The 25,235-nt window shown below is 42.9% G+C and overlaps 1 protein-coding gene across 1 annotated transcript in view; it reads left to right on the top strand.

Annotated features, from left to right (window-relative positions):
* Positions 1-25,235, top strand: part of Ern1 (endoplasmic reticulum to nucleus signaling 1) — a 95,677-nt gene that overhangs the window by 34,334 nt on the left and 36,108 nt on the right. The window contains exons 3-5 of the mRNA XM_013038011.1: positions 17,794-17,827; positions 19,351-19,423; positions 23,315-23,387. Coding sequence (XP_012893465.1) covers positions 17,794-17,827; positions 19,351-19,423; positions 23,315-23,387 — 180 coding nt within the window. The remainder of the gene's footprint in view (positions 1-17,793; positions 17,828-19,350; positions 19,424-23,314; positions 23,388-25,235) is intronic.

Raw genomic sequence — 25,235 nt, 5'->3', positions numbered from 1 at the left:
ACAAATCATAAGATGGATTGGAAGAAACATTTTGGCCATTGGATGTCAGGGGCCTGTCCCAAGTTTGAGTGTTCCCAGCAGGACATTTTTCCATGTTCAGCTTCATTCTGCCTGCTCTGCTTTTCAGTGCACATCTACTTTGAAGCTGATCTCCAAATCTTCATTTCTACAAATAGCCTTGGCTGTATCCAGTAAATCTGTGTCCTGGCTTGCCTGTTAGTCAAACATATGGTTCTCTACTACAACTAGGTACTAAAAGCATTGCCTTATTGTACTCCATTTAACATGTAACCTAGTCTGGGGAAAATACCATGTGGAGAATGAAGAAAAAGGGAGACAATGTCTTCAAGGTGCCTCATAGTCTGACGGGAGGAAAAGGCAAGAATACAGTGTTTCAACCCAGAGTTCTGTAACTTCTCAAGAGGTTCTAGTAATGTGCTATGAGCCAGCATCCATCTGGGGCCAGAAAGCATTTCTCAAGCTGTGGTATCAGAGATTAGTGTTGAGGGGGGTGGTCGAGGAAGGCAGGGGTGAGCTTCAGTCTGAAAGGAGGCTAGGAAAAGATAGAGGAGGCTGTAAGTCTGAGCAGTAGGGACTAGCACATTTGTAGGAGTTGAGGAACATTCTGAAGGTAGTGAGTGGGAGGGCCACAGGATATGTTGGCCCTTACAGATTGAAAGTTGAAAGCCATTAACATGCTTGAGCAGGTGAGTGATTTGATGGATGCTATGCTTTCAGATTTATCCGGCAGCAGTATGTGGGATGTCTGGAGACAGGAAGGTGACCAGGAATGAGAGAGGGGAAAGACAGATAGAAGCAGTAGAATCCAGCTACTGGTTAGGTGGGAAGAATAACAAGGAGGAGTTAAATGACACTTATAGGGAAAAATAGAGAAATATGATTAAGGTCTAGCTTGAGCATAATTTCAAATAGTATTCATTCTATCTATCTATCTATCTAATCTATCTATTTTATCTATCTATTTATAATTTATTTATTTTGTCAGTTGTGGGGGCTTCAACTCTGGGCCTGGGTACTGTCCCTGAGCTTTTTTGCTCAAGGGTAATACTCTATCACTTTGAGCTATAGATCCATTTCCTGTTTTGGGGTGGTTAATTGGAGATAAGAAAATCACAGGGACTTTTCTGCCCATGCTGGCTTTGAATTTCGATCCTCAGATCTCAGCCTCCTGAGTATCTAGGATTACAGGTGTGAACCACCAGTGCCCAGCGTATTCATTATATTCTAAGGTGCATTGTTTTGTTAAGAATAAATTGGCTTTTTAAAGTTAAACCTGTGGTTATAATTAGTATTTCTGAAATGTTAATGTAGATGGATTATGAAGGTATCCATATACTGTTATGGTAAGGTTAGGATATGGTAGGGTTAGAATATGGTAAGAAAACCAAGTAGGAGGCAAACTCTAGTAGGGAAACATAGGAAAGAAACTCACAGTGAAGGGCTGGGAAGGTGGCTCAATGGTAGAGCACTTGCCTTGCATGCTCGAGGCCCTGGGTTCGATTCCTCAGCACCACATAAGAAAAAAGCTGGAAGTGGCGCTGTGGCTCAAGTGGTAGAGTGCTAGCCTTGAGCTGAAGAGCTGAGGGACAGTGCCCAGGCCCAGAGTTCAGGCCCTATGACCGGACCCCCCCCCCAAAAAAAAAAAACAGTGAAAAGAGCCACAGAAACAAATGGAGTCAGGGAGTGGAAGGGCAGTGCCAGGGAAGAGGGAAGGCCCCACTGAGAAGGTGTCATTTGATCATTTGAGCAAGAGCTCAAGAAGGGAAGGGGATCATATAGGAGGATCATGCAGGGCAAAGGTAAGAGTGTCCTTGACTGCCCAGAGCTGAAGGTGGTGTGGCTGAAGTAGAGCAGTAGTCGACGTGCTGAGCTCGGAGAGATGATGGGGGCTAAATAGAGCAGAAGGACTCTGGTCTACATTTATATAATTTGTTGTAAAGGAACCATCTTGCTTTCTTTAAAAAAAAAAGCAAACAAACATATAAGCAATAACCTATATAATGCACAGTTTCATGAAGAGATATATTACCCAAATGGTAGTATATTTTAGAAATACAAGGGACAAAGATTTGCTGTGTAGCTCAGGATGGCCTTGTACTTTTGATCTTGCTGCTCAACCTCCTGAGTGCTGTGATTACAAGTGTGTGCCACCATGCTTGACTCATGGAAGTAATTTGTGTGTGTGTGTATCAGTGTATGTGTGTCAGTGTAAGTGTGTCAGTCTTGGAGCTTGAACTCAGGGCCTGGGTGCTCAAAGCTAGCATTCTCTCACCTGCACTATAGTGCCACTTGCTGCTTTTTTGGTGCTTAACTGGATTTTCCTGCCCAGGCTGGCTCCAAACAGCGGTCCTCAGATCTTAGCCTCCTGAGTAGTTAGGATGACAGGCATGAACCCTGCTACCTGGCTAGGGAAGTAAGTTTTAATCACATATGTGCAGTTTAACATACAAATGCTCAACAGTAGAGTGCCTGCCTAGCAAGCCCAACGCCCCAAGTTCAAACCTTGATATCAATAAATAAGGTAGGTATTCTGCATGTAATCTGCCCATGTATGTGAAGATACCACCACACCCATACAAAAGAAGTATAAAGTTGTATGTCAGTGGCTCTAATCCTAGCTACTCAGGAGGCTGAGCTTTCAGGATTCTGGTTTGAAGCCAGCCTAGGCAGAAAACTCCACGAAACTTATTTCCACTTAATCAGAAAAAAAAAAGCCAGAATTTTCTGGCTCAAGTGGTAGAGCACTAGTCTGGAGAAAAAAAAAAAAACCCTCAGGGAACGCTCCCAAGCCCTGAGTTCAAGCCCTATGACAGACAAAAACAAACAAACAAGTGTAGTCTTAGTAGTCTATGTATGGTAGTGCATGCCTCTAATCCTAACACTTAGGGAGGCTAAGGCAGGAAAATGAGTTCTAAGCCGTCCTGGCTATACAGTGAGATACTGTCTTTATGTAATATTATAAAAAAATACTTTAGTGCCTATATGTAAAACAGATTGTAGACTTGAATAACTAGTGAAGATTTTTGGTCCTTGTGGGTGGAATATCAGAGCATTGTGTAGTGGCTCATCTCTTTGCAGGACTCCCCAGTATCTCTCATCCCCACACTTAGAACCTGAATCATCCCACAGTTGCTGTGGCCATGGAGAAATGCCCACACAGATTTCTTATCTCTGCATAGAACCCACTGGCGTAGCACATGGTAGTAGAGTATGGCTCTTTCCCAGCCACTGGAGGAATCTGAGAAATGACATGCCCTAGTATTATAGACTGAATGTCTGTGTCCCCACCACCCCATGTATATCATACCGAGCGTGATGGAATTTGGAAGTGGGGACTTTGGGAGAAGTCATAAAAGCACTTTTGATAAGAGGGAGAGAAACCAAGATGCTCTCTCTTGCTCTTTCAATCCTTTATCCTCACTTCCCTCCCATGAGGACTCAATGAAAGGAAGCTGTGTGCAAGTCAGAAAAAGAGCCCTCGCTAGACTTCCACCATCCTGGCACCTGAGCTCACCGGAGCCAGCCTCCAGATCAGGAAGAAATAAATGTTTGTTTTGAGTCCCTCTAATGGTATTTTGCTAGGGCAGTCTAAGCAAGCTTAGTCACTTGGTCTTCACTTTATAGATCAGCAGGTATTGTTTGAAATGGAGAACTAATAGTGCCAGGATGAGGCTGGAAGACCACGTGGGAGTCTGCTGCACCAGTCTAGGCGAAGGAGAATGCTGGCTTGGGCCTGACACACAGTGAAGTGAGTAGGAGAAATGGACTGATGTAAGCATGGACCTTTAGTCAAACTGATATTCTGCAGAATATAGAACTGTGACTCCATTTCATGCTTTCCTAATTGTTTGCCTTTTTCAGAAGTCCACAAGCTGCAAGTACTTCTTGGTTTTTTGTTTGTCTTTTTTTTTTTTTTAACTTCCCACAGTGGTTTTGGCAGGTGGTTCTGTTCCTCAACCAAACATGTGTTGTTCCCAGAAGTGAACTTTTCTTGCACCACACTGGCAGTGGTGCATAGTGGCATGGTGGCAATTATACCTATTAGAGAAAGTGAGCCTTGTTTGTTTTCTGGAACGAATGTAAATCATGACATTGGACTTTAGGTGTAATCTTTCAAAGCCCAACTTGGTATGATTTTGTAACAGGTGACCTCACTGTTGTCTCTCTCTGAAATTTCTCTAGTGAACAAGGTTGGGTATGTTTTGTTTCTGCAATTACAGACCAAAGGCGAACTGAGAGGTACTGTCATGTTTTGTTTCAGATTAACTTTATAAAACTATCTTTGGCCTGGTGCAGTAAGAAGACTCTTTGTTTTCCAGAGCCTGTTCAGGGCTCTATACCCTCACCTTAAAATATGAGTTAATTAATGCTACTTTTTGACACTCAACTCTTCATTAAATCACCAGTTATTCTTTAGTAACCCTACTCCATTTCTTTTTTAATTCCTTCCTAGTCGTGGTTGGCATAGAGGAATGTATCTAATTTGAACCCTTCTTTACTAATCATAAAAATATGCTAAATATGTACCTTACTGCTCTCCCAACCAGACTCCTGAGGTGTCCCTTGAGTGCTTAATGCTAGAGATTTCTCAGGGGAAATGATCAGAACAAAATTAATCATTTGGAATTTGAAGACACTCCTATTCCCTTACTGAGCAGGAACTTCTTGCCGTGGTTCCTCCCTGTACTAACAGTCACTACCCACCAATCAGAAACTAGTGGTAATAGAAAATATAGTCCCCTCAGTGTCCTGTCACCCATTAGATTCTGTTGCATAGACTTAGGAAGTACTTCCAGATCTGAGTCTGACTCTCTCAGTCCCCTGTAACAGTTCCTATTCAGGCTCACGGCATTTACTTCCTAGGTTAGCACAACATCCTCTGCCCATCTCCACCCCCACTCCCACTGTCCCTTGGCCTGCCAGTCTCCCCCTGCTCATTGCATGGCCACCAAACACACCCTTGTTCCCAATAAAGACCAGTTAGCCCATACTGCACCTCCTCTGAGATACTCTTTGTGTGGTCTATAGTAGTGCTGTCACCAGTGTCTGCCTCCACAATGGAAACTGTCTCACCTGTGAATGAGGAAAGGCATATAGAAAGGGAGAGTGAACAACATCTATGACAGGCTGGGTGTTTCAACAGCTGGGCTCTGTACCACAGCTGGTTTGAGAAGTATTGGTCCATAGGTTGGGCTTGAGCTCCTCTGAGTATCACAGTCTCCATTCCCTTAGCTACCCCCCAGAGCTCCTTACCAGACCTTATGCTCAGGTCACCTCCCTGTCCTCAGGTAGTGTGAGCCCTTCTTTACCTGGGTTCCTTATTTGGGTTCATAACAGGTGCTTTGTTGTAGCCTCTTTTGGCACTTCTGGCTTGTGCTGTGGGGTTTTCTTTTTTCTCCTGTCTTCCTGCTGAGTTTTTCCCTCCTTGATTGTCCCTCTGGGCAGCTGAGATGCTCAGTAAATGTGTGAGGCACCTAATGCAGACTTGGCACCCTGAACCCTTTGACTGGTGCCTTTCGGGAGTCTTCAGAAGTAGGTGGCACTTGGTTTTCCTCCTTGGCTGTGTCTTGGTCTCTTGCACCATTGCGATGGCAGGTGTCCAGTTCCAGTTTGTGGTCTTGAGTTTCACGTGGCTTTCATGCTGCTCCGTAGTTGGTTTTCTCGCCTGCCTGTTAGGCAGTGTACATGTTACTTTGGAACAGTGAGGGATCTGTCTTCAGAGTGTGATGGAAACATGAGACAGGGAAATTATGGAAAGGGATGACATTTTGTTAGCACTTCTGTTTTCTCCTAAGGAATTTTTTAGAATTAGGGTATGCATCACCTGTCTCTGCTTCACTGCTCAACCCCCCAAAAGGTGTCTGTTTTCTCCCCACTGTTGTGGAGGCTTGAAATTAAGTCTACAAAAGAGGATATAACATGACAGAAAATTGGTTTTCCTTTTTAGTGCCTTGAAGATACGTGGACTTGTCTTCTTTTTCTTTTGTATTTTACTTTTTACCATAGAAGGCTTTTAAATGTTTCTCCACATGGAGATTTTATCTAACATATATCCATCCTTGAGCTTTTTTCTGTTTTTTTTTGGGGGGGTACCTCTGGGCCTTGAAGCTGGTGCTCTAGCTCTTGTGCCACAGCTCCACTTCCAGGTTTTTGTTTGTTGTTGTTGTTATTGTTTTGCTGGTGAATTGGTGATAAGAGTCTCTTGGACTTTCTTGTCCAAGCTGGCTTCAAACTATAATCCTCATATCTCAACCTTTTGAGTAGCTAGGCTTACAGGTAGGAGCTCATTGTTGGGATGTGCTTTGAGATGTACGTCCCGAATTTGGGAGGGCTTCTCTTAACTGCAGTCATGCACTCAGTAGCAAAGATTTTTGTCTAATAGATACTCTAAGCTGCACTGGTTGATATGGTTGTGGAAACACATGGATCAAGTGCTTTTTTTGGCTATTACTTAGCAACCTGTTACTTTATTTATATTTGGATGTCTGTATGGTTTGATGGCAACACTGTCACCTGAACTTGATTCTGTAAAATCATGACGTCCCAAGAAGCACGTGGGTATGTGGACTTCTGGTCTTCAATTCCTTCATGTTTGATGGTAACATTCAATGTGTGGTTTAGGGCCTGAGTTACTTGTGCTGAGGGGAAAATGAATGAGAACATAGTAGAATCTGGCTGCAGAAGGCCTACGCAGTTTTTTTTTTTTTATTGCTTAGGTATTTCCACATGATTGTCTTTGTTGTCAAATGTGATACTGTGTGACTTTAGAAAGATTTTCTCTGAAGAAAACTTGTTACATCCTGTCCCGGTTCTGATGGTTTAGATGTGAAGATCTTTTGATTGGATATCTATTTTAAAATGCTTTCTTCCTGAAAGCTTTACCTTGAGGGACATTTGAGACTTTATACCTTACAATGTGGCCCTGACAACTTTAATGGGTGTTTAGCCTTAGGTTAACCAAGTACCTTTCCTCTAGAGAGAAAGAGTGAGCTGCCCCCAGGGAGAGATACTCCCTAATTGGATTACTTGATCTCCTCAAATGCATTTGGAAGTCTTAAGTTTTGAGTTAAGGGAGCATGAATGACATTGTTTCTGCCAATTTTTAAAATAAGAAACCAGTGTTAGAACACCAAGCTCATTCTTGAGGAAATGGCAATTGAGTGTCATGTTCAGTCTATGCCTAGCTTATCTCACTGCTGTCAGCTAGGATTAAAAAATTTCCTGTCAGGCTCGGAGTGTGGCTTAGTGAAGGAGTGCTTGCCTGGCATGCATGAAGCCCGAAGTCCTGGATTCGATTCCACAGCACCACATTAAAAAGAAAACAAAAACAAGAAAAGCTGGAAGTGGCGCTGTGGCTCAAATGGTAGAGTGCTAGCCTTGAGCAAAAACTAGGGACAGTGCCCAGGCCCTGATTCAAGCCTCAGGTCTGATCAGGAGCCTGAGATCTGAGGATTATGGTTCCAAGTCAGCCTGGGCAAGAAAGTCCATGAGACTTATCTCTAAGTAGCCAGGAAAGCACTGAAAGTAGAGCTATGGCTCAGTGGTAGAGTGTGAACCTTGAGTGGAAAAAAAAACTGAGGTACAGCACTTAAGCCCTGAGTTTAAGCGCGCGTGTGCGCACGCGCGCGCGCGCACACACACACACACACACACACCCCTCCCTTTCTGTCCGGCCAGGTCTCAGTTTTGCTCACACACACACACACCTTTCTGTCTGGCCAGGCCAAGTCTGTTTTGCGCACGCGCGCGCGCACACACACACACACACACACACACCCTTACCTTTCTGTCTGGCCAGGTCTCAGTTTTGCTCACACACACACCCCTACCTTTCTGTCTGGCCAGGTCTCAGTTTTGCTCTCTCTCATACACACACACACCCCTTTCTGTCTGGTCAAGTCTCAGTTTTGCTCTCTCTCTCACACACACACACCTTTCTGTCTAGCCAGGTCTCAGTTTTGCACACACACACACCTTTCTGTCTGGCCAGGTCTCAGTTTTGCTGGTCTCTCCTATATACCAGACTGGCTCCAAATTGTCTTACCTGGACTATGCATCTCTTTCCTCCTATCTTTATGATTCCTTTTACCTCATTTGTTTGTGACCTGATGCTCACCTATGCACCCTTCCCTCAGGGGAAGAAGCACACTTCTTTTCCTCTCAGACACTTCCACTTGGGTCCTAGTATCCACATACTCCTTCACAAAGTCTATAAGAATTTCCTCACTATGGTGGCTCTGCCAGTATTCAGACTATTCATGTGTCCCTCAGTAGGAATACATCACACTGCCACCTATATCTTCATTCCTATAAACAGAGCGACTATTTCCCACTCTGTTGTCCTGTCACTGTCAGGCTTTTACAAAGTTCTTTTTGTTTGTTTGTTTTTTGCACCAAGTATTCCTTCCCATACCTAGGAGATCCTGTGGTACATGCATGTTTTAACAGTTGCTCTACACTGTTTCATGGATATTTGATTTACAAAACTACTATTACATCCCTGTCTTTTCTTTTTTTTTTTGGGTCCGGTTGTGGGGCCTGAACTCTGGGCCTGGGCGCTGTCCCTCAGCTCTTCAGCTCAAGGCTAGTGCTCTACCACTTGAGCCATGGTGCCACTTTTGGCTTTTTTCTTTTTGCTTATGTGGTGCTGAGGAATCGAACCCAGGGCCTCAGGCATGCAAGGCAAGCGCTCTACCACAGAGCCACCTTCCCAGCCCTTACATCCCTTTCTTTACACTGCACAACACTTAACAGAAGTTCTGAACTGGTAATAGATGTCTGATGTTGCTTTTGACATGTGTATGGTAAATCTCAACACACAATTACTTGAAGTAGGGTTGTTGTCTTCTAAAACAATGCAAAGGAGAGACGGAAGAAAGGAAAGGAAGAAGAGAGAAAGGAAGGGAGGAGAAAGAAGCTGAGACTTCATCTCTGATCTCTTGGCAAATGACCAGCCCAACACATTTCAATTTACTGCTAGGGATGCACTTAGAAGGACAGCTTCTGAGAATTTCTCACTGTGTCATGACATCTTAGTTGTGCTGGAGAAGTCTCCAGTCAGAAAGGAAGATAGTTGGTAATGTGTGTGTGAGGTCAGATAGAGGTTGAGAAGGAAGTTCCTGTGCAGTAGGGCAGTACAACTAGTACTAATATAAATGCCACCAGAGAAGCAGTGCGTTCCTCAAATACTATGCTCATCTGGGGAAGAGAATGATCTTACAAGGTTCCTTGAGCCCAGTCAGTTGAGCAACCTGTTCTTATGGGTTTGTAATCAAAGGGCTCTTATTTCTTCCTACATGAAAGAAGGCTGCTTAGAGCCACCTCCAGAGAGGATGTCCATCCTCAAAGATAATTTTCTGTTTAGCTGACTTGTCACCCAATTATCCCATATCCAGAGCAGTTCTGGTCAGACTGTGTCAGAAATGTCTTTGATGGTACTGGGATTCATTGGAGCCCAGTGTGCTCTGGGAAACTAGAGGATCAGGCCAGAATTGTCCTGTGGTAGAAGTGGGAATTCTTTGCAGCCTGTTAGGAAGGGTTTCCTGGGAGGTTTCCTTTTTTAGCTTCTAGATTTATTTTTCAGGTTTTCATTTCAGAACAGTTTTATACAAACACATTAGTAAAGGGAATAGCATTATGAGAGCCTCATGTACCAAGCATCTGGCTACAGAAATGATCAACAAGTGGCAGCCCTCCCTCCCTCCCCCTTTATTTTGAAGCAAATACCACATTTTATCCTTCCTTCCTTCCTTCCTGTCTGTCTGTCTTTCTGTCTTTCTGTCTTCCTGTCTTTCTATCTTTCCAGTCCTGGGGATTGAACTCAGGGCCCAGGCACTGTCCCTGAGCTTCTTTTGCTCAAGGCTAGCACTCTACCACTTGAGCCACAGTGCCACTTTCAGCTTTTTCTGCTTATACTGAGCAATGGAACCCAGGGCTTTATGCATGCTAGGCAAGCACTTTATTACTAAGCCACATTCCTAGCCCAAATACCACATCATTTTATCCATAAATTTAAACAGTTTCAAATGTGAGTGAATAAAAAGTACTATCTCCAGGCAACTTTTTTTTTTTTTTAGCTTTTATTATGTAGGTATGAAAGAACCTTCTTTTCATTAGGAAAAACTTACAGGAGTGACTGTACTCCACAACCAATGTTGGCAATCTTAAATTACTGACTGCCGTTCATTCTGTAGATTGCATTTCTCACTATATATGAGGAGGGCAAAGGCCTGGGAAGTAATAACTACCAATGGCTCACTCTGGTTATTTCCTAAGTTAAGCATGAGCTTTCGGTACTTTGCTGTGTATATTTCACAATAGATAAAATAGATGGGCTCTGCCTCACTTGAAATTCAATTCAGCCCTGAGATATTTGAGACTAGAGATGCCATATGCAACAAAATACCCGTCCCTGAGAAACATGAGAAGCACATTCTGAGTACAAGCTGAGGGCAGTGAGTGTATGGTGCATTTACGGTTTCATGGAGAAAGGGACCCAAAGGGTAAGATGTAGGCAGATGGAGATGGAGCAGGTGTGGGTGAGCTCAGAGGCCAAGGGAGTTTGTAGTTTCAACATTGTATTGTCCTGCATTCCTTTCAATAATGTGAGACTTTGGCAATTGGTGTGACAAAATTCAGATGCTATGTGAAGATTTATGTGGACTGGTAATGAGGGTGCCAGCATCTAGGCTATTACAGGGTTTGGAAAGTATGCAGCATTGGACAGGTATACATATCCCATTAGTAAGTAATTACAGCTAAGAATGATTTTTTTTCATTCAGTTTCTATGCCTTTGTGTATACTCCCCCCCTTGGACCTCCCCCCTACAGCCCCCAACATGGCTTCTCAGATACTAGGCCCCAAACTAAGTTGTTTAAGTTGTTGGACCTAACTGCTTAATTATTGAAACTGTTAGGTTTTGGCCTAAGGCACTGGGAAAATTTTTCTGAGACACAAAATATGTTGTGAACCAGAAAGTATAGGAACCTCAGACTTAAGCCACAGAAAGATAAAACATATTTAGTAGGTAGAGAGGAGTCATTGTAGGATTTTATGTGAAGGAGAGATAAGCACAGATTTGCCTTTATCAAGAACTCCTTAGGCAGCAAGTGTAGTATAGATCTTAGAGGCTGAGACTGCAGATGGGGAGCTGGTTAGGGGCCTGGGGTATGGAAGAGTGGTGGAAGACACTGGATCCCACATTTCTGCAGTAGTAATTTGTAGACTAGTTCTGGGGATAGGACTATGAATAGGCTTTTTTGGGGGGCTTGAACTTAGGTTCTGGGCACAATCTCTTGTTTGCTTAAGGCTAGCGCTACCATTTGAGCCACAGCTCCACTTCTAGATTTTGGTGGTTAACTAACAATAAGAGCTCCACAGACTTTCTGTCCTGTCAAGGCTTTGTACCTTGATCCTCACATCTCAGCCTCCTGAGTAGCTAGGATTACAGGTATTAACCCTTGGCACTAAGTAGGAATAGGCATTTTTAAAACTCCATGAATACTTGACTTTATTGGTGGGATGCAAAATGGTACAGCCTCCTTAAAGAGCTGTTTGGAAGTAAAATGTAAGCAGTGTGACTCAGCCATTCCACTGCTTAGATAGTGTCCCAGGAGAAATGAAAACAGGCTCAAATAAAGAGTTATACAAATGTCCATAACAGTTTTACTTACAACAGCTAACAAATATAAACAGCACTAATGTCTCAATAGGTAAACAGAGAAATTGTGACATATCCTTAGAATATTACTCTGTTTTTTTAAAGCACACTATAATATATATGTATCATCAGGGATAAATATCCAAACATTACTCAGAGAGGAACAAGTCAGATACAAAAGATCTACTGTAATCTCCATTTGCTAGCCTTTAGAACAAATAAAAGAAATCTTTCTGTGGTTGTCTGGGTGGTGGTTAAGAGTACTAAGTCCAAAGGGATGTGAGAGCATGTTTGGGATAATGGAAACTGTATCTTGACAGCAAGGGTACTTACATGGGTGTTGTGTTTTTTCAAACTGCACTTAAAGTAGATTCATTGAGCAGAGGAAGGAGATCTTGTACAGAGAGAAAGGAAAGAGCTGGAGAACTTAGAGACAGACTTCCCTGGTGGCTCAAGAGAGAATGTGAACTGGTGTGAAGGGGAAAGCATTGTCCTTTTTGTGGAGAGTAAAAGGAAGGATGGAGTTGGGCAAATTCAGGAAGCAGAGGATGAGAAGTCTAAGAGAGATGACACCACCCCCTGTATTTCCCTCTGTGACTGGAGAACGGGCTTTTGTGGAGAGAAGTGAAGAGGCAAGAAGTGAAGGTTTGAAATGGCAGCTAGGAGGGGGTGGGGGACCAAGGCCGACCAGGAAGCAGGTGCATAAATCTCTAATGACATGGGGCCTGTTGTATTCTGGTACCGCCCAAGATGGTTGCAGTGTTTTCTTCAGTAGTGCTCAAAAGCTAGGTGAGGAAAAGGAATTGCTAGGTAGATCCTGGACTAAGGGTTGATAAAGTGGATCTGCTAGATGATCAGAAGTGATCACCGATGAATATCATATATGCAAGCCAAACTAATATGATAAACTAGGAAAACAACTATCATTTATTAAGCTCAACAAATGCATCAGCCACCTGTATGCCAGGTAGTATTTTCCTTCATGCTGTGAATGTAGTAGACAACAAAATACAAGCCAGCCCTCACGCCACTTAAGAATGGTCAAAGTCAGATATTAAACAAGTCACTGATAAAATACATAGAACCCTAGAGGTGCTAAGTATGGTAAAGGAAAACCAAGCAGAGGATTGGAAACCCTGGGATAGGAGTGGTCTCTGAGATGGTAACATTTGGTCAAAGACAAGGTAGCTAGAATGGCAAAAGTCCCATAGTAGGAGCAGGCGTGGCAGGATTTTGAGGAATACAGTAAGTAGCCCAGCATGGCTGGCAGAGTAGGGAAGAAATAGTGGGAGGGTTTGGGTGGGAATTGTAGGCCATTCTAGGAAGGTTGGCATTTGACATGTGAGATAAGGAGGCACTAAAGAATGTTGAGTGACACAAGCTTAATCTGATTTAAGTCTTTAGAAGGATCAGTCTTGGCTATATCAAGGTACCAAGTCCAAGTCTTGAGACACATTTAATCCTTTTTTAATCCACATAGAGTTGCTCTGTGAAAATGGTATTATCTCTGGTTTTCCCCTAATGTGAGGAAATAGAGGTTTAGAGAGATTAAATAATTTTGCCAAAGTAACTTAGATGGACATTGGCAGAACTACGATGTAAGCCTGGGTTTGTCTCATCTCCAAGGCTGCATAGATTAGGAGAAAAGGGAGAGCTTGAAAGACAAAGGATTTTAGTGAAGTCGAAGGAGTCCCAGGGGTAGGAAGCAGAAAGATGACCATTGTAGAGACCGACCACACAGTTTGTGACAAACAGGTGTGTTAGGGAGAAATGGTTATTAGCGGGGTAGTTGGAGTCTGGCTGTCTTCTGGTGTTTCTGTTAACACAGTAGAGTAGCCAACAGCAGAAGGAAGTTTGGGGTAAAAGATGGAGGGAGTGACTTAGATATCAGAGGCTAAAGTTCTAATAGGAAATAATGAATATGTCCAGTGGATCCAGTGAGACAAGCTTGAGGTGCGACCTGGAATCCCCCTACGTTGTAGTTAAGGTAAGTGTTATACACCCTAAGAGAAAAGAGAGGCTGGGGATGGAACCTAGAAATGTCCCTCCAGATGTTAGAATAAGGAGTGGGGACACATCTTACTTCTTTTGGAGGTAGAAATATTACAATTTTCCTCCTTAGGAACCAGGACAAAGCAAAGATATGGACATCTATTTTGTCATTGTGGTCTGAGGTTAACAAGGAGAATTAAGATTAGTGTAGCACACGTGCAGTATCACTGAACCTCACCCAGGATGTTGGTTTTTCTGAGCAGAAAGCTTGTGCAGGCTGGGGCTGGACATCGGGGGTGGAATCCAGTGGCTGTTCCTCCTAGAACAACAGTGAGCATGTTGGTTTCTTCTCAAGTTAATCTTGGAAGACCAGGATATTGATTTCAGCTATATTTTCCCATAGCTTTATGCGATAACCTACCCTTTACCTTGAATAACACCATTTTTATACTAGTGAAGGAACTTCCCCTCCCTCATTTTTCCTTAAAAGTGAAACAGTTTGGCTGAGGTTGGCTTTTATGCTTATCAAGTTCCATATAGATAGAGTGACTTATTTGGCAGAAGTATTTGATTACAGCCCTATAGTTTGCTCAGTGTTTCTTTTCACACGGCTGAAAACTTTTCTTTAAAGCAAAAAGCTTGTCCGATACCAATTCCCATTTTTAAATCAAAAACACCTTTTTTTCTATTAATCTTCTTTTTCATTTTTTAAAGTGATGATGTTTTTGTTTTGCTGGATTTCCAACAATGCTTCTGTCTTTGACCTTTGTTAATATGGACTCTTTTAAGTGTATGTGTAACTAAAGTGAAAAAGGAGTGGGGGCTTGGGTCAAGTAGTAGAATGCCTTCTGAGTTAGTGCAAGGCCCTGAGTTCAAACCCCAATACCAGCCTCCTCCCCCGCCCCCAAAAAAGTATAGGTGATTGTTGGATTTAGAAGCTGAGCTGCTGTTTGCTTATCTCAGTTAGAGGTGTTCTACTAGTTGGATTTTACCTGACTCACACCTTTGCAGAGGCTTGTCCAAGTACCCTGCTATACTGGCACTGTTATACTGAGTAGTGGGAGAATTCTAAGGCCACTATAAAGTCATCCTACTCTTCCTAAGACTAGAAAATAAGCATGGTTCTTACACACTGATGCATTTGGCCCAGGAATCATATTTCTTCCTGATAACCCAGTATCCTATGGTACAGGGCGCATTTTGAGATCTGAGGCCTCAGTCAGGTGACCAATGGATAAGCTTTAGAAAACCAGGGAAATTGCAACTGAAGATGCATCTATGAGACCAAGCGAACGCTATTCAGCACAGATAGGTTACAAACAGGAATTCAGGTCTCATTAGCTTCCATATCTTGTTTCTGGTAGACTACTGGACTCCAGCAGAGTCCTGTTCATCTGTGTGTACCTGTGATGCCATTCAGTGGCTGAAGTGAACAAAAAATATGCCTTTTGTTTTTCTACTATGCTTTCTTTGGAATATGACATTCTTGCTCTTCCTGGCTTGCCTGGCTTTGGGGCCAAGTTGGAATACCTGGGTCCTAATTGCCTCTTGACTGGTTTGTTTCAGTGGGTGAGTGTCATGTGCTTTTATTTCCTGCCTCTTGCATCAGGCTGTTTGTGAGCGTGTACTGAGAAGTGATTAATGGGAAAGATAAACATGTGTGCTTACTGACTGAAAGTTCATCTTGTTTCCTAAAGTGTTTTTAGTTTAGTGATTTGTTTGCTGCCCACAGACCACATCTGGTACGTGAACTTCTTTTAAACTTTTGTATAGAACTGATCTGTTAAAGTATATAAAGCTTGAAAGTTTTTTTTTTTTTCAATCTGGAAATCTTAAGTGATAGGAGAATTGCATAGGTGTGTGTCACCATAAGCAGAGCTTCTGAACCTGGCACTCAGCATATGACATCCTTGAGGAGGCTTCTTTGCACCCAGCTCTGAGGTTTTATACTGCTTGGCTATTGCCCTGGTTGGGTTTTGTGGTTTTCTTCCTCCACTGAACTCAGGGCCTCTTACTTGCTAGGTAAGTGCTCTAACATTTGGACCATATCTCCAACCTTTTTTCTTTTGCTTTAGTTATTTTTCTTTCTCTCTCTCTCTCTTTTTTTTTAAATTCAAATAGGGTTTCACAATTTTACCCTGACTGAGACCTCCTTCCTATACCACCCACCATGACCACCTTGAGAAGGAAGTTCTTGCTGGCTTTTTGCCTCTCAAACTGTAATCCTCCCAATCTTTACCTCCAGAGTAGTTGGGGATTACCAATGTGAACTACCATGCCTGGCCAGCCCAGGGGTTTTGATTTTGATAATACCTTCACACAGTGTAGTCTGTTGCTTTGAAGCAGCACAGTGCTAATGCTCACAGCTTCTCACCTCTGCTACCATTACCCCAGGCAGTAAGGAGCCTCCTGTTGGTGTATGCCCAGGAGAATTTATAGAGAGAAATTTGACTATTTTTAACTGCTGCAAACATGAATTTGAGAATTTTTTCCCCCAAATTTAAAAAGTAATTCTCACTATGTAGATGCTGTGAGAAATGCAGAGAAGGTGAGAATTGTTTATACTTACAAAAAAGATTTAAATTATCATAAGTACTTTGGATCTCTGGAACTATTTTTTTTTCATGTGCATGGAAGGTTTTTTTCCATAGTTGCATTAATATTGTATGTATAGTGTTTTTTCTCCCGAATAAAATAGCATAAACACTTTGAAAGACTTGTTTTAAGACTTTATTAGCCCCTTTAAAAAGCCTTAATTTTTTTGCCAAGCAGACATTACATAATTTTCTTTTCTTTTTTTTTTGTCGGTCGTGGGACTTGAACTCTGGGCCTGAACGCTGTCCCTCAGCTCTTCAGCTCAAGGCTAGTGCTCTACAACTTGAGTACAGCACCACTTTCAGACATTACATAATTTAGTCATCTTAGAGAATGATCACATCATTTGTAACACCTGTAAACACAGCTATACAAAAAAGTTCTTTTCCTATATTTTATATTTTAATCTAGATATACAATTAACAACTCAACGGGAATAAAACACTTGAAAGCCCTAGGCTGCTTCATTTACCATCCAGCCAAATAGTTCTTAAGCCACAGCTTAGTATTCCCTAATGGAATATCTAGTGCTTCTTCAGGTATCTGGTAAGGAAATCACTTGTGTTTGAGAATTCGTCAATGTGCCAGATAGTGATGCTGTCCCTCATTGGCCACTATGGTTATGACTGATCTTTCTTTGTATGTCTATCTACCAAGAATATGCAGGTTTCTTTTTTTTTGGGGGGGGGGTTCCCGTCGTGGGGCCTGAACTCTGGGCCTGGGCGCTGTCCCTCAGCTCTTCAGCTCAAGGCTAGCGTTATGGTTATGACTGATCTTTCTTTGTATGTTTATCTACCAAGAATATGCAGATTTCTTTTCTTTTGGGGGGGGGGTCCCGTCGTGGGGCCTGAACTCTGGGCCTGGGCGCTGTCCCTCAGCTCTTCAGCTCAAGGCTAGCGTTCTACCACTTGAGCCACAGCGCCACTTCCAGCTTTTTTCTTTTTTGCTTATGTGGTGCTGGGAATCGAACCCAGGGCCTCAGGCATGCAAGACAAGCGCTCTACCACTGAGCCACCTTCCCAGCCCATATGCAGGTTTCTTGATAACAGTTCTTTATCAAATCTCAGTAATAAAAAAGCTTACAGGGTTTTGTTTTTTGTTTTTTGTTTTGAGTCCGGTCATGGGGCCTGAACTCTGGGCCTGGGCACTGTCCCTCAGCTCAAGGATAGCATTCTACCACTTGAGCCACAGCGCCACTTCAGGCTTTTTTTCTTTTTTGCTTATGTGGGGCTGAGGAATCAAACCCAGGGCCTCATGCATGCAAGGCAAGTGCTCTACCACTGAGCCACCTTCCCAGCTCCAGCTTACAGTGTGTGTGTGTGTGTGTGTGTGTGTGTGTGTTCATTCATTCTGAAATGTGTGTGTGTGTGTGTGTGTTCATTCATTCTGAAATGTCCATACATTGGTTATCTTATCCCATTACAGGTCAACCTCCATTGTCTGTACAACTTGTGTCCTAGATAACCCTGACAACCCTTGATGTTTCAGAACCTGTCTCATGCTGCCTTTTTGTTCTTTTGCACAGATCCAGTCCTGCAAGTTCCAACACATGTGCAAGAGTAAGTTTTCTGATTCGTTCCATACTTCCCTTTAAGTCATTGTTTTATTCATTCAATCAATATTTGGGGAGCATGTACATAAAGCTTAGGATAATACAAATTTGTGAGGCATATAGAATTTTACAGGTGCTATCGTGGAAACCTGTGTCACAGAGGGATGGTCTATTTTGGGGGGCCAAGAAAGCAGTGGTATTTGAAAAGTTTGGAGGGCTGACAATGTCCAAAAAGAAATGTACTCTTATGTAATTGTAATCCCTTTGTACATTACCTTTATGATAACAATAAAAAATTTAAAATTAGTTTGGGATGGAACTTAAGTAAGAGTTTTGTTTTTGTTTTGTCGCTCATGGGGCTTGAACTCTGCCCCTGGGCGCTGTCCCTCAACTCTTCAGTTCAAGGCGAGTGCTCTACCACTTGAGCTACAGTGCCACTTCCGGTTTTCTGGTGGTTTATTGGAGATAGGAGTCTCATGGTCTTCCTGCCTGGGCTGGCTTTGAACTGCGATCCTCAGATCTCAGCCTCCTGAGTAGCTAGGATTACAGGCGTGAGCCATCGGCGCCTGGCTAAGTAAGAGTTTTGAACTTAAAACTTCCAAAGTCTTGGGGCTGGGAAGGTGGCTCAGTGGTAAAGTGCTTGCCTTGCATGCATGAGGTCCTCAGCACCACATAAGCAGAAAAAGCCAGAAGTGGCACTGTGGCTCAAGTGGTAGAGCACTGGCCTTCTGCTGAAGAGCTGAGGGACAGCACCTAGGTCCAGAGTTTAGGCCCCACAACTGACAAAAAAAAAACAAAAAAACTTTCAGAGTCTGGATCTCTCCCTGTGTGCCAACTCCCTGTTCAAAGGTGAGTGTGACCTGCCCCTAGAGTGTATGTGTTAGAGGAAATGTCAGAAATTGTCTGTAAAAGCCTCACATGATGGTGCATTTTAAGTCAAGGAATGATTTGGGAAGAGGTTCCTCAGTGACTTAGTTGTAGTTTAGTCTTTAACAGATTAAACTTGGAAGGACCATCTCCCATCTGTTCTATGAGCTGCTGACAGACTGGTCTACCTCCCTAGCAGGGTCTCTGATGTTAGGCCTTCAGAGTCTCTATTTGAAAAATAAATGTTGTTGAAAAGAAAAAATTATCTGCTTATGTGTTATGTTAAGCTCTTAAATATTGTTGAAATTCTTACCATGATTGACATGCAGAGCTGGGAAGGTGGCTCAGTGGTAGAGTGCTTGTCCCACATGCATGAGGCCCTGGGTTCGATTCCTCAGCACCATATAAGCAGAAAAAGCCCAAAGTGGCTTTTCTCCAGTGAAATAACCATGCGGGTTATTTATTTAATCTGTAGCATAAGTGAGAGCAATGGGACAATCTGGCGCGCGCACGCACACGCACACACACACACACACGCACGCACGCACACACACACACACACACACACACACACCTACTCTCTCTGCATCATGGCTTTGTATAGCTTATATATTTTGTTCTGTGCTATGCTATTTATCACTGATATTTACTTTTAATCTCTAGGCCTGCCTTCCTCCCAGATCCCAATGATGGCAGCCTGTATACACTTGGAGGCAAGAACAATGAAGGACTGACGGTGAGGATATTTAGTTTTTTTGATACTCTGGGAGCTTTAAACAAGCATCTGGTGATCCAGTCTGGACTAGGGCTGGACACTACTGCCCCTTCAGAGCTTCCTAAGTGAACTTTGAACTGTGCAGTCAGAGTTTAGAATCACAGACCTTCCTAGACCAGCAGGTACTGGTGGCTCACCCAACACATTTGAAGGGTAGAAGGCTCCCCACAGTGATATTGTTTGCTCTAGCTAGAGACCCTCAACTGGGGAGGAAAGAGTGTAGTATGAAACAACTGTCTCCATATCTCCTCTATCAAATGTCTCCTTAGAGGATGCTTGTGGGGTTTTTTTTTTGGGGGGGGGAGGGTTTGTCGGTTGTGGGCCTGAACTCTGGGCCTGGGCACTGTCCCTCAGCTCTTCAGCTCAAGGTTAGCCCTCTACCACTTGAGCCACAGCGCCACTTTTGGCTTTTTCTGCTTATGTGGTGCTGAAGAATCGAACCCAGGGCCTCATGCATGCAAGGCAAGCACTCTACCACTGAGCCACCTTCCAGCCCACTTGTGGTTTTTCATCCCTATTTCCATTTGAGAATCTAAACAATTGGTTTTCAACCTTTTTCAGCCTTTGTTGCACATTGTAATAATCTGAGAGACTCCAGCCCTAGTATCAATCTCAGGATGTTTTGAGTTAATCTAAGTCATCAGAAATGTATTTGTTTATTTATTTAGATGGTAGGGATTGAACCTATTGCCTGCACATGTTAGGTAATTACTCTACCACTGAATTATTATACCTGCAGCTTCATCAGGTTTTTGTTTTTGTTTTTTTTTTTTGCGGTCGTGGGACCTGAACTCTGGGCCTTGGTGCTGCCCCTGAGCTCTTCAACTCAAGGCTAGCGCTCTACCACTTGAGCCACAGCACCACTTCTGGCTTTTTCTACTAATGTGGTGCTGAGGAATCGAAACCAGGGCCTCATGCATGCAAGGCAAGCACTCTACCACTGAGCCACCTTCCCAGCCCTTTATCAGGGTTTTGAAAACCTCCTCAGATAAGTAAATTTAGACCCACACGTAGTATCCTCTGATTTATGGCAAAGATGGCACTGGAATGGGGGAGGGATGGTGTTTTCAATTAATAGTATAAGTAGAAAAAGATACCTTGACTGGTCCCCAACTTCCATATATAAATATCAGTTCTGATCAGACTGCATATCTAAATGTGAAATGCTATGAAAAATTTTAGGGGTTGGAAGCCAATGGGCAAAAGCGTCTGACACAGAATTCAATTCCTGGTCTCAGACAAATGACCTAAGGGTAGGAAAAGTGTTCCTGAGTAGAAGATAAATGGCTCATTGTAGAAAGCCACATGACCCAGCAGACTGGTAGAAAGGGTTGTTCAAATGGTGACAAATTCCAGTCACAGCACTGTGCTCCTTCCCAGTGTGCATATAACTGCAGGTCTGACAACAGAAGAAAAAGTGTGTCAGTTGGGACAGAGCAGCCAGAGCTCTCACACACTGAGAGTACAAGGTGATACAACTGGTTTGGAAAAGTGTTTGGCAGCACATGTCTCTACAACCCAGTACTGCTCTCCCTACATGTGTACCAAGAGAAGGCCATGTCCCAAATGACAACATACTCAAATGTGCTGTCACACAGGTTATACAAGCACAAGTAGAACTAACCAAATAGTATCAGCAGTAGAATGGATAAATGAGATAGGCATGAAGTAGGATATTCTAAGCAGGAAAAATAGTCTACGACTATTCCCAATGTTGATCTGTTTCACAAACATAACATTGAACAAACATGACAAGACTATACACTGAATTATTTGTTTAATGAAGCTCAAAAACAGGAAAAAACTAGCTATTTTTATTTTTTAATTGTTATTATAAAGGTGATGTACAAAGGGGTAACAGGTACATAAGTTGGGTAATGAGTACATTTCTTTTTGGACAATGTTACCCTCTTCCCTTACTTAGTCTGTGCTGTTTTAAAATTACAAGAATAGTTACCTGGAGAGCACAAAGTGAGGGGAGGGATAGTGCTAGAAAGGTTCTGTATCTTCACTGGATGCTGGTGACACTGGAATGTTCACTATGGAAGTTATTGACCTGTGTAATTATCAGTGCTTTTCTGTTTGTGCCTTATGCTTCAGAATGACCTCTAGAAAGTCTCTTTGTGATTCTAAAGTATAAGGATGATAACTACAGCTTCAGTAGGGTATTTTATTTTTATTTATTTTTTGGTCCGGTCATGGGCCTGAACTCTGGGCCTAGGCGCTGTCTCTCAGCTCTTCAGCTCAAGGCTAGTGCTCTACCACTTGAGCCACAGCACCACTTCCGGCTTTTTTCTTTTTGCTTATGTGGTGCTGAAGAATTGCACCCAGGGCCTCATGCATGCAAGGCAAGCGCTCTACCACTGAGCAACCTTCCCAGGCCCCAGTGGGGTATTTTATGATTAATTTTTGATTATGTTGGGCTAGAAGTGATGTGAGAAGAGTACTTCACCTTGTATGTTTCTTTTAAGGTCACTGTGGCTTCTATTTCATAAACACTTTATTTGCTAGAAATCATGATGATTAATTTGTCATCGTATGTGAGCCTCTCAGCAGCCCATAGACATTATTCCCCTTTTAGAGGTGTGGAAACTGAGCCTAGGCAAGTCAAGGATGATACCCAAGACTGAGGTTCCCAGAGTTGGGCTGGAACTTAAAGAGGGTTGACCTTTAGAGGATGTTCTTACCTATACTGTGGTGTTCTTCCTGTGTTGGCTAGTGGCTCCAGAGATCATGCATTTCCCAGCCTGCTTCTAGAAGTGGGAAAGCTGTGACAAGGCTTAGCCCAGAGCACAGAACTCCAACCTGGAGGACTGGCAGCTATTTCTTGATTCTTGAAAGCATCTGGCAAAAACCTAGGCATTACAACTTCCTTTTCTAAGGCTTAGTTTGGATGTTGAGGTTATAGGGAAAATCTAAATTGCTTATTAGTATTACAGTTCTGTTTGTTAGTGCTATAGAGCAATCTTTTCTCTTTTGGAGACAAAGGTGGCAGTGTGGTAGAAGCCTGGAGTTCCTTCTGTAGCAGCAACTGTCTGCAGAACAGTTTCAGAAACACAGAACGTTCCAAAAATAAAGAATACTGAAATGAACAGAAACCAAAGGACTGGTCAGATGTCACCTGCGGACTCAGAAGAGTTAGTTTTATGATGCAATGCATTGAAACATTGGATTTCTTTGAGTTTCTCTTCCTGGCATCTACCCCTAACTTCCTTTTTATAACCAGAGCTTGCTTTTATGTTTTAAAAGTAAAAAATTACTTATTGAAGAAAACACCAAAATCACTTTTCCCACCCCACACCCCTGAGTTGCCCAGGTACCAACGCCTCTTTTTCCCCCAAGGGTTAAACTTTATGTATATTTCTGGGTCTCAAGTGCAGGCTGCCTCTTTTCAGCATCAGTGTCATGATTCCACCCACTCTAAAAAGCAAGGCCATTCTACCTAGCCTGGCCATCTCAGGGTCAAGACAGGACCCTTAGAACTCCCAAGATTGAGTAACTCTCCATATTTGTGGCTTTTCAGAAAGATTTGTGTTGCCCCTGGGAAGTGTCCTGGACAGGAAGCCTGGGAGACCTCTGCGTCCTGTGTGAAGTAAAGCTTCAAGTCAGTGTTTACAGGGCTGGGGACCCTGGGAGTCCAGAGGCTCTCTGTAGGGGATGCAGAAGCCCAGAGCATCCCCTTCTTTGGGTTCCAGTTAGGAAAACTCCTATTTACAAGATGCTTTTCTCTCTTTAGCAGAATTACATTTACACAAACAGACTGCTCAGTAAAAGTGTAATAATTTTACCAGAGTTGGTTAACCTACTTTTTCCTTTTATTGGTTTTTCTTTTTCTTTTCTTTTTTTTTAAAGAAACTTCCCTTTACCATCCCAGAACTGGTACAGGCATCCCCCTGCCGAAGTTCAGATGGAATCCTCTACATGGGTAAGAGTTCCTGTTTTCAACACTGAAACTTGGAGGAGTCTAGAATCTGGGAATGTATTAGCTAAGATAGAGGACTGCCATCACCCCCTTGCTGGTCCTTCTGGGAAAGGCCTGTCTTGCTGACCAGTTAAGAAAGGACTCCCCCATGCCGTACCCACCCCCCAACACACACCTGGGAGAAAAATTGACACCATGAATCTGGTTACTCATTTACAAGCCTTTGGCTTCTGGCTCACCCTCCTGAGAGTCAAGATTGCGACATACCCAGCTGCAAGTGGATGAAATTTAAAGTGAATACAATATCTGAGCCAAGTAAGAGAAGCTGGCCCTGCCTATTAAGCCCTATTGTAGGGCTTTATCAGACTATTAGGTAGAAGCAGTCTTTAACGGCTTGCCTAGATAAACTGCCCCCATACCTGGTGGGGTCACAGCTTTCAAAGCATCAGCTCACCTGTTTTTTTCCTCCACATTGCTGCCAGAATGTCAATAAAAATGCATTTGTACACAAAGGAGAGCTGTATTTATCTTGAAATCCTAGTAGTACTAATAGCCAGTGTTTATATAGCAGCTTTCTTTTTGAGGAACTGAAAGTGCTTATTTATTGCCTATTCATGCCTGGGAACTTTATGTGTGTTTCTGGGTCTCAAATATGGGCTCTTAAATTTTTGCTAGCTACCATGGAGTTCTTGCTTCCTTTAGAAGAAGTGACCAATAAGCTTTTCCCTCCCTTCTGGGCAATGTTATGAGGCCTACCTCATCATCCACTGACCATCTTTGTTTCCTGTGTGGTCTTCTAGCTTTTGCCAGCAATTTGTCACTTGTGACCTAGTTAGGATGTTGTTTTTCCATCATCTTTATATGATGCCATCTAAGCAGATTTAAGAATACAGTAGTTGCCCAGTCCATCCATTGAAGTGGCAGCTTGGTTTCACTTGAAGCAGCCAGGCATATGTCATTCCAGGAAGGGATTCATGGCCACATGCTCTGTCTTCCAATCCATTTCATATTAAGATCTTACCATTGAAGTGTACACCAGTGGCTCATGCCTATAATCCTAACTACTCAGGAGGCTGAGATCTGAGGGTTATGGTTTGAAGCCAGGTGGGGCAAGAAAATCTTACCTCCAATTAACCACCAGAAAAATGGAAGTGGAGCTGTGGCTCAAAATGGTAGAGTAGTAGTCTTCAGCAAAAGAGCTCAAATACAGAGTTCAGGCCCTGCATTCAAGCCCCACAACTGACCAAAAAAAAAAAGTTTCAAATAAGAGATAAGTTACATACAATGGAAAGCTCATTATAATAATAGCAGTTTTCTCAGCTCTAAAAATGCAAGGAGAGTGTGGAAGGACATAAATGAAGCTCTAAAAGATAGCAATTGTCAATCTAGCTTAGTGCAACCAATAAAGCTAACGTTCATGGTTGAACAAAAATGAAAAAGCTCAAGGACAGCACATAGGTCCTGAGGTCAAGCCCCAGGACTGGCACAAAAAGAAAAAGATCCATCACTGAGGACTGAGGCTGTGGCTCAGTGGTAGAGTGCTTGCTTAGCATGCACGAGGCTCTGTGTTTGATCCCTAATACTGCAAAAATAAAAATAAAAACCTTATTATTGAGAGCAGAATTATGATCCACAGTCACGTTACACTGTGAGGAATCAGGATATGTGGGGCCTATTAGAACTAAGAGGTAGCTTTAGCAAATTCTGATGTCCTGTGGTCTTCCCAGCATCTCAGTGTTCTTCTTCCAAGTTCTTTGATATAGGAACTTTTCCAGTAAGGAAGATACCAGTGAACAGAGCCATGGCTCACAAACAGAAATGGCACCCATTACACTGGCTGTATTGCCTCCA

This window comes from Dipodomys ordii, unplaced genomic scaffold (assembly GCF_000151885.1).
Source record: "Dipodomys ordii isolate 6190 unplaced genomic scaffold, Dord_2.0 Scaffold7, whole genome shotgun sequence".
In the NCBI taxonomy this organism is placed as follows: Eukaryota; Metazoa; Chordata; class Mammalia; order Rodentia; family Heteromyidae; genus Dipodomys; species Dipodomys ordii.
This window is presented reverse-complemented; position numbering and strand designations above follow the sequence as displayed.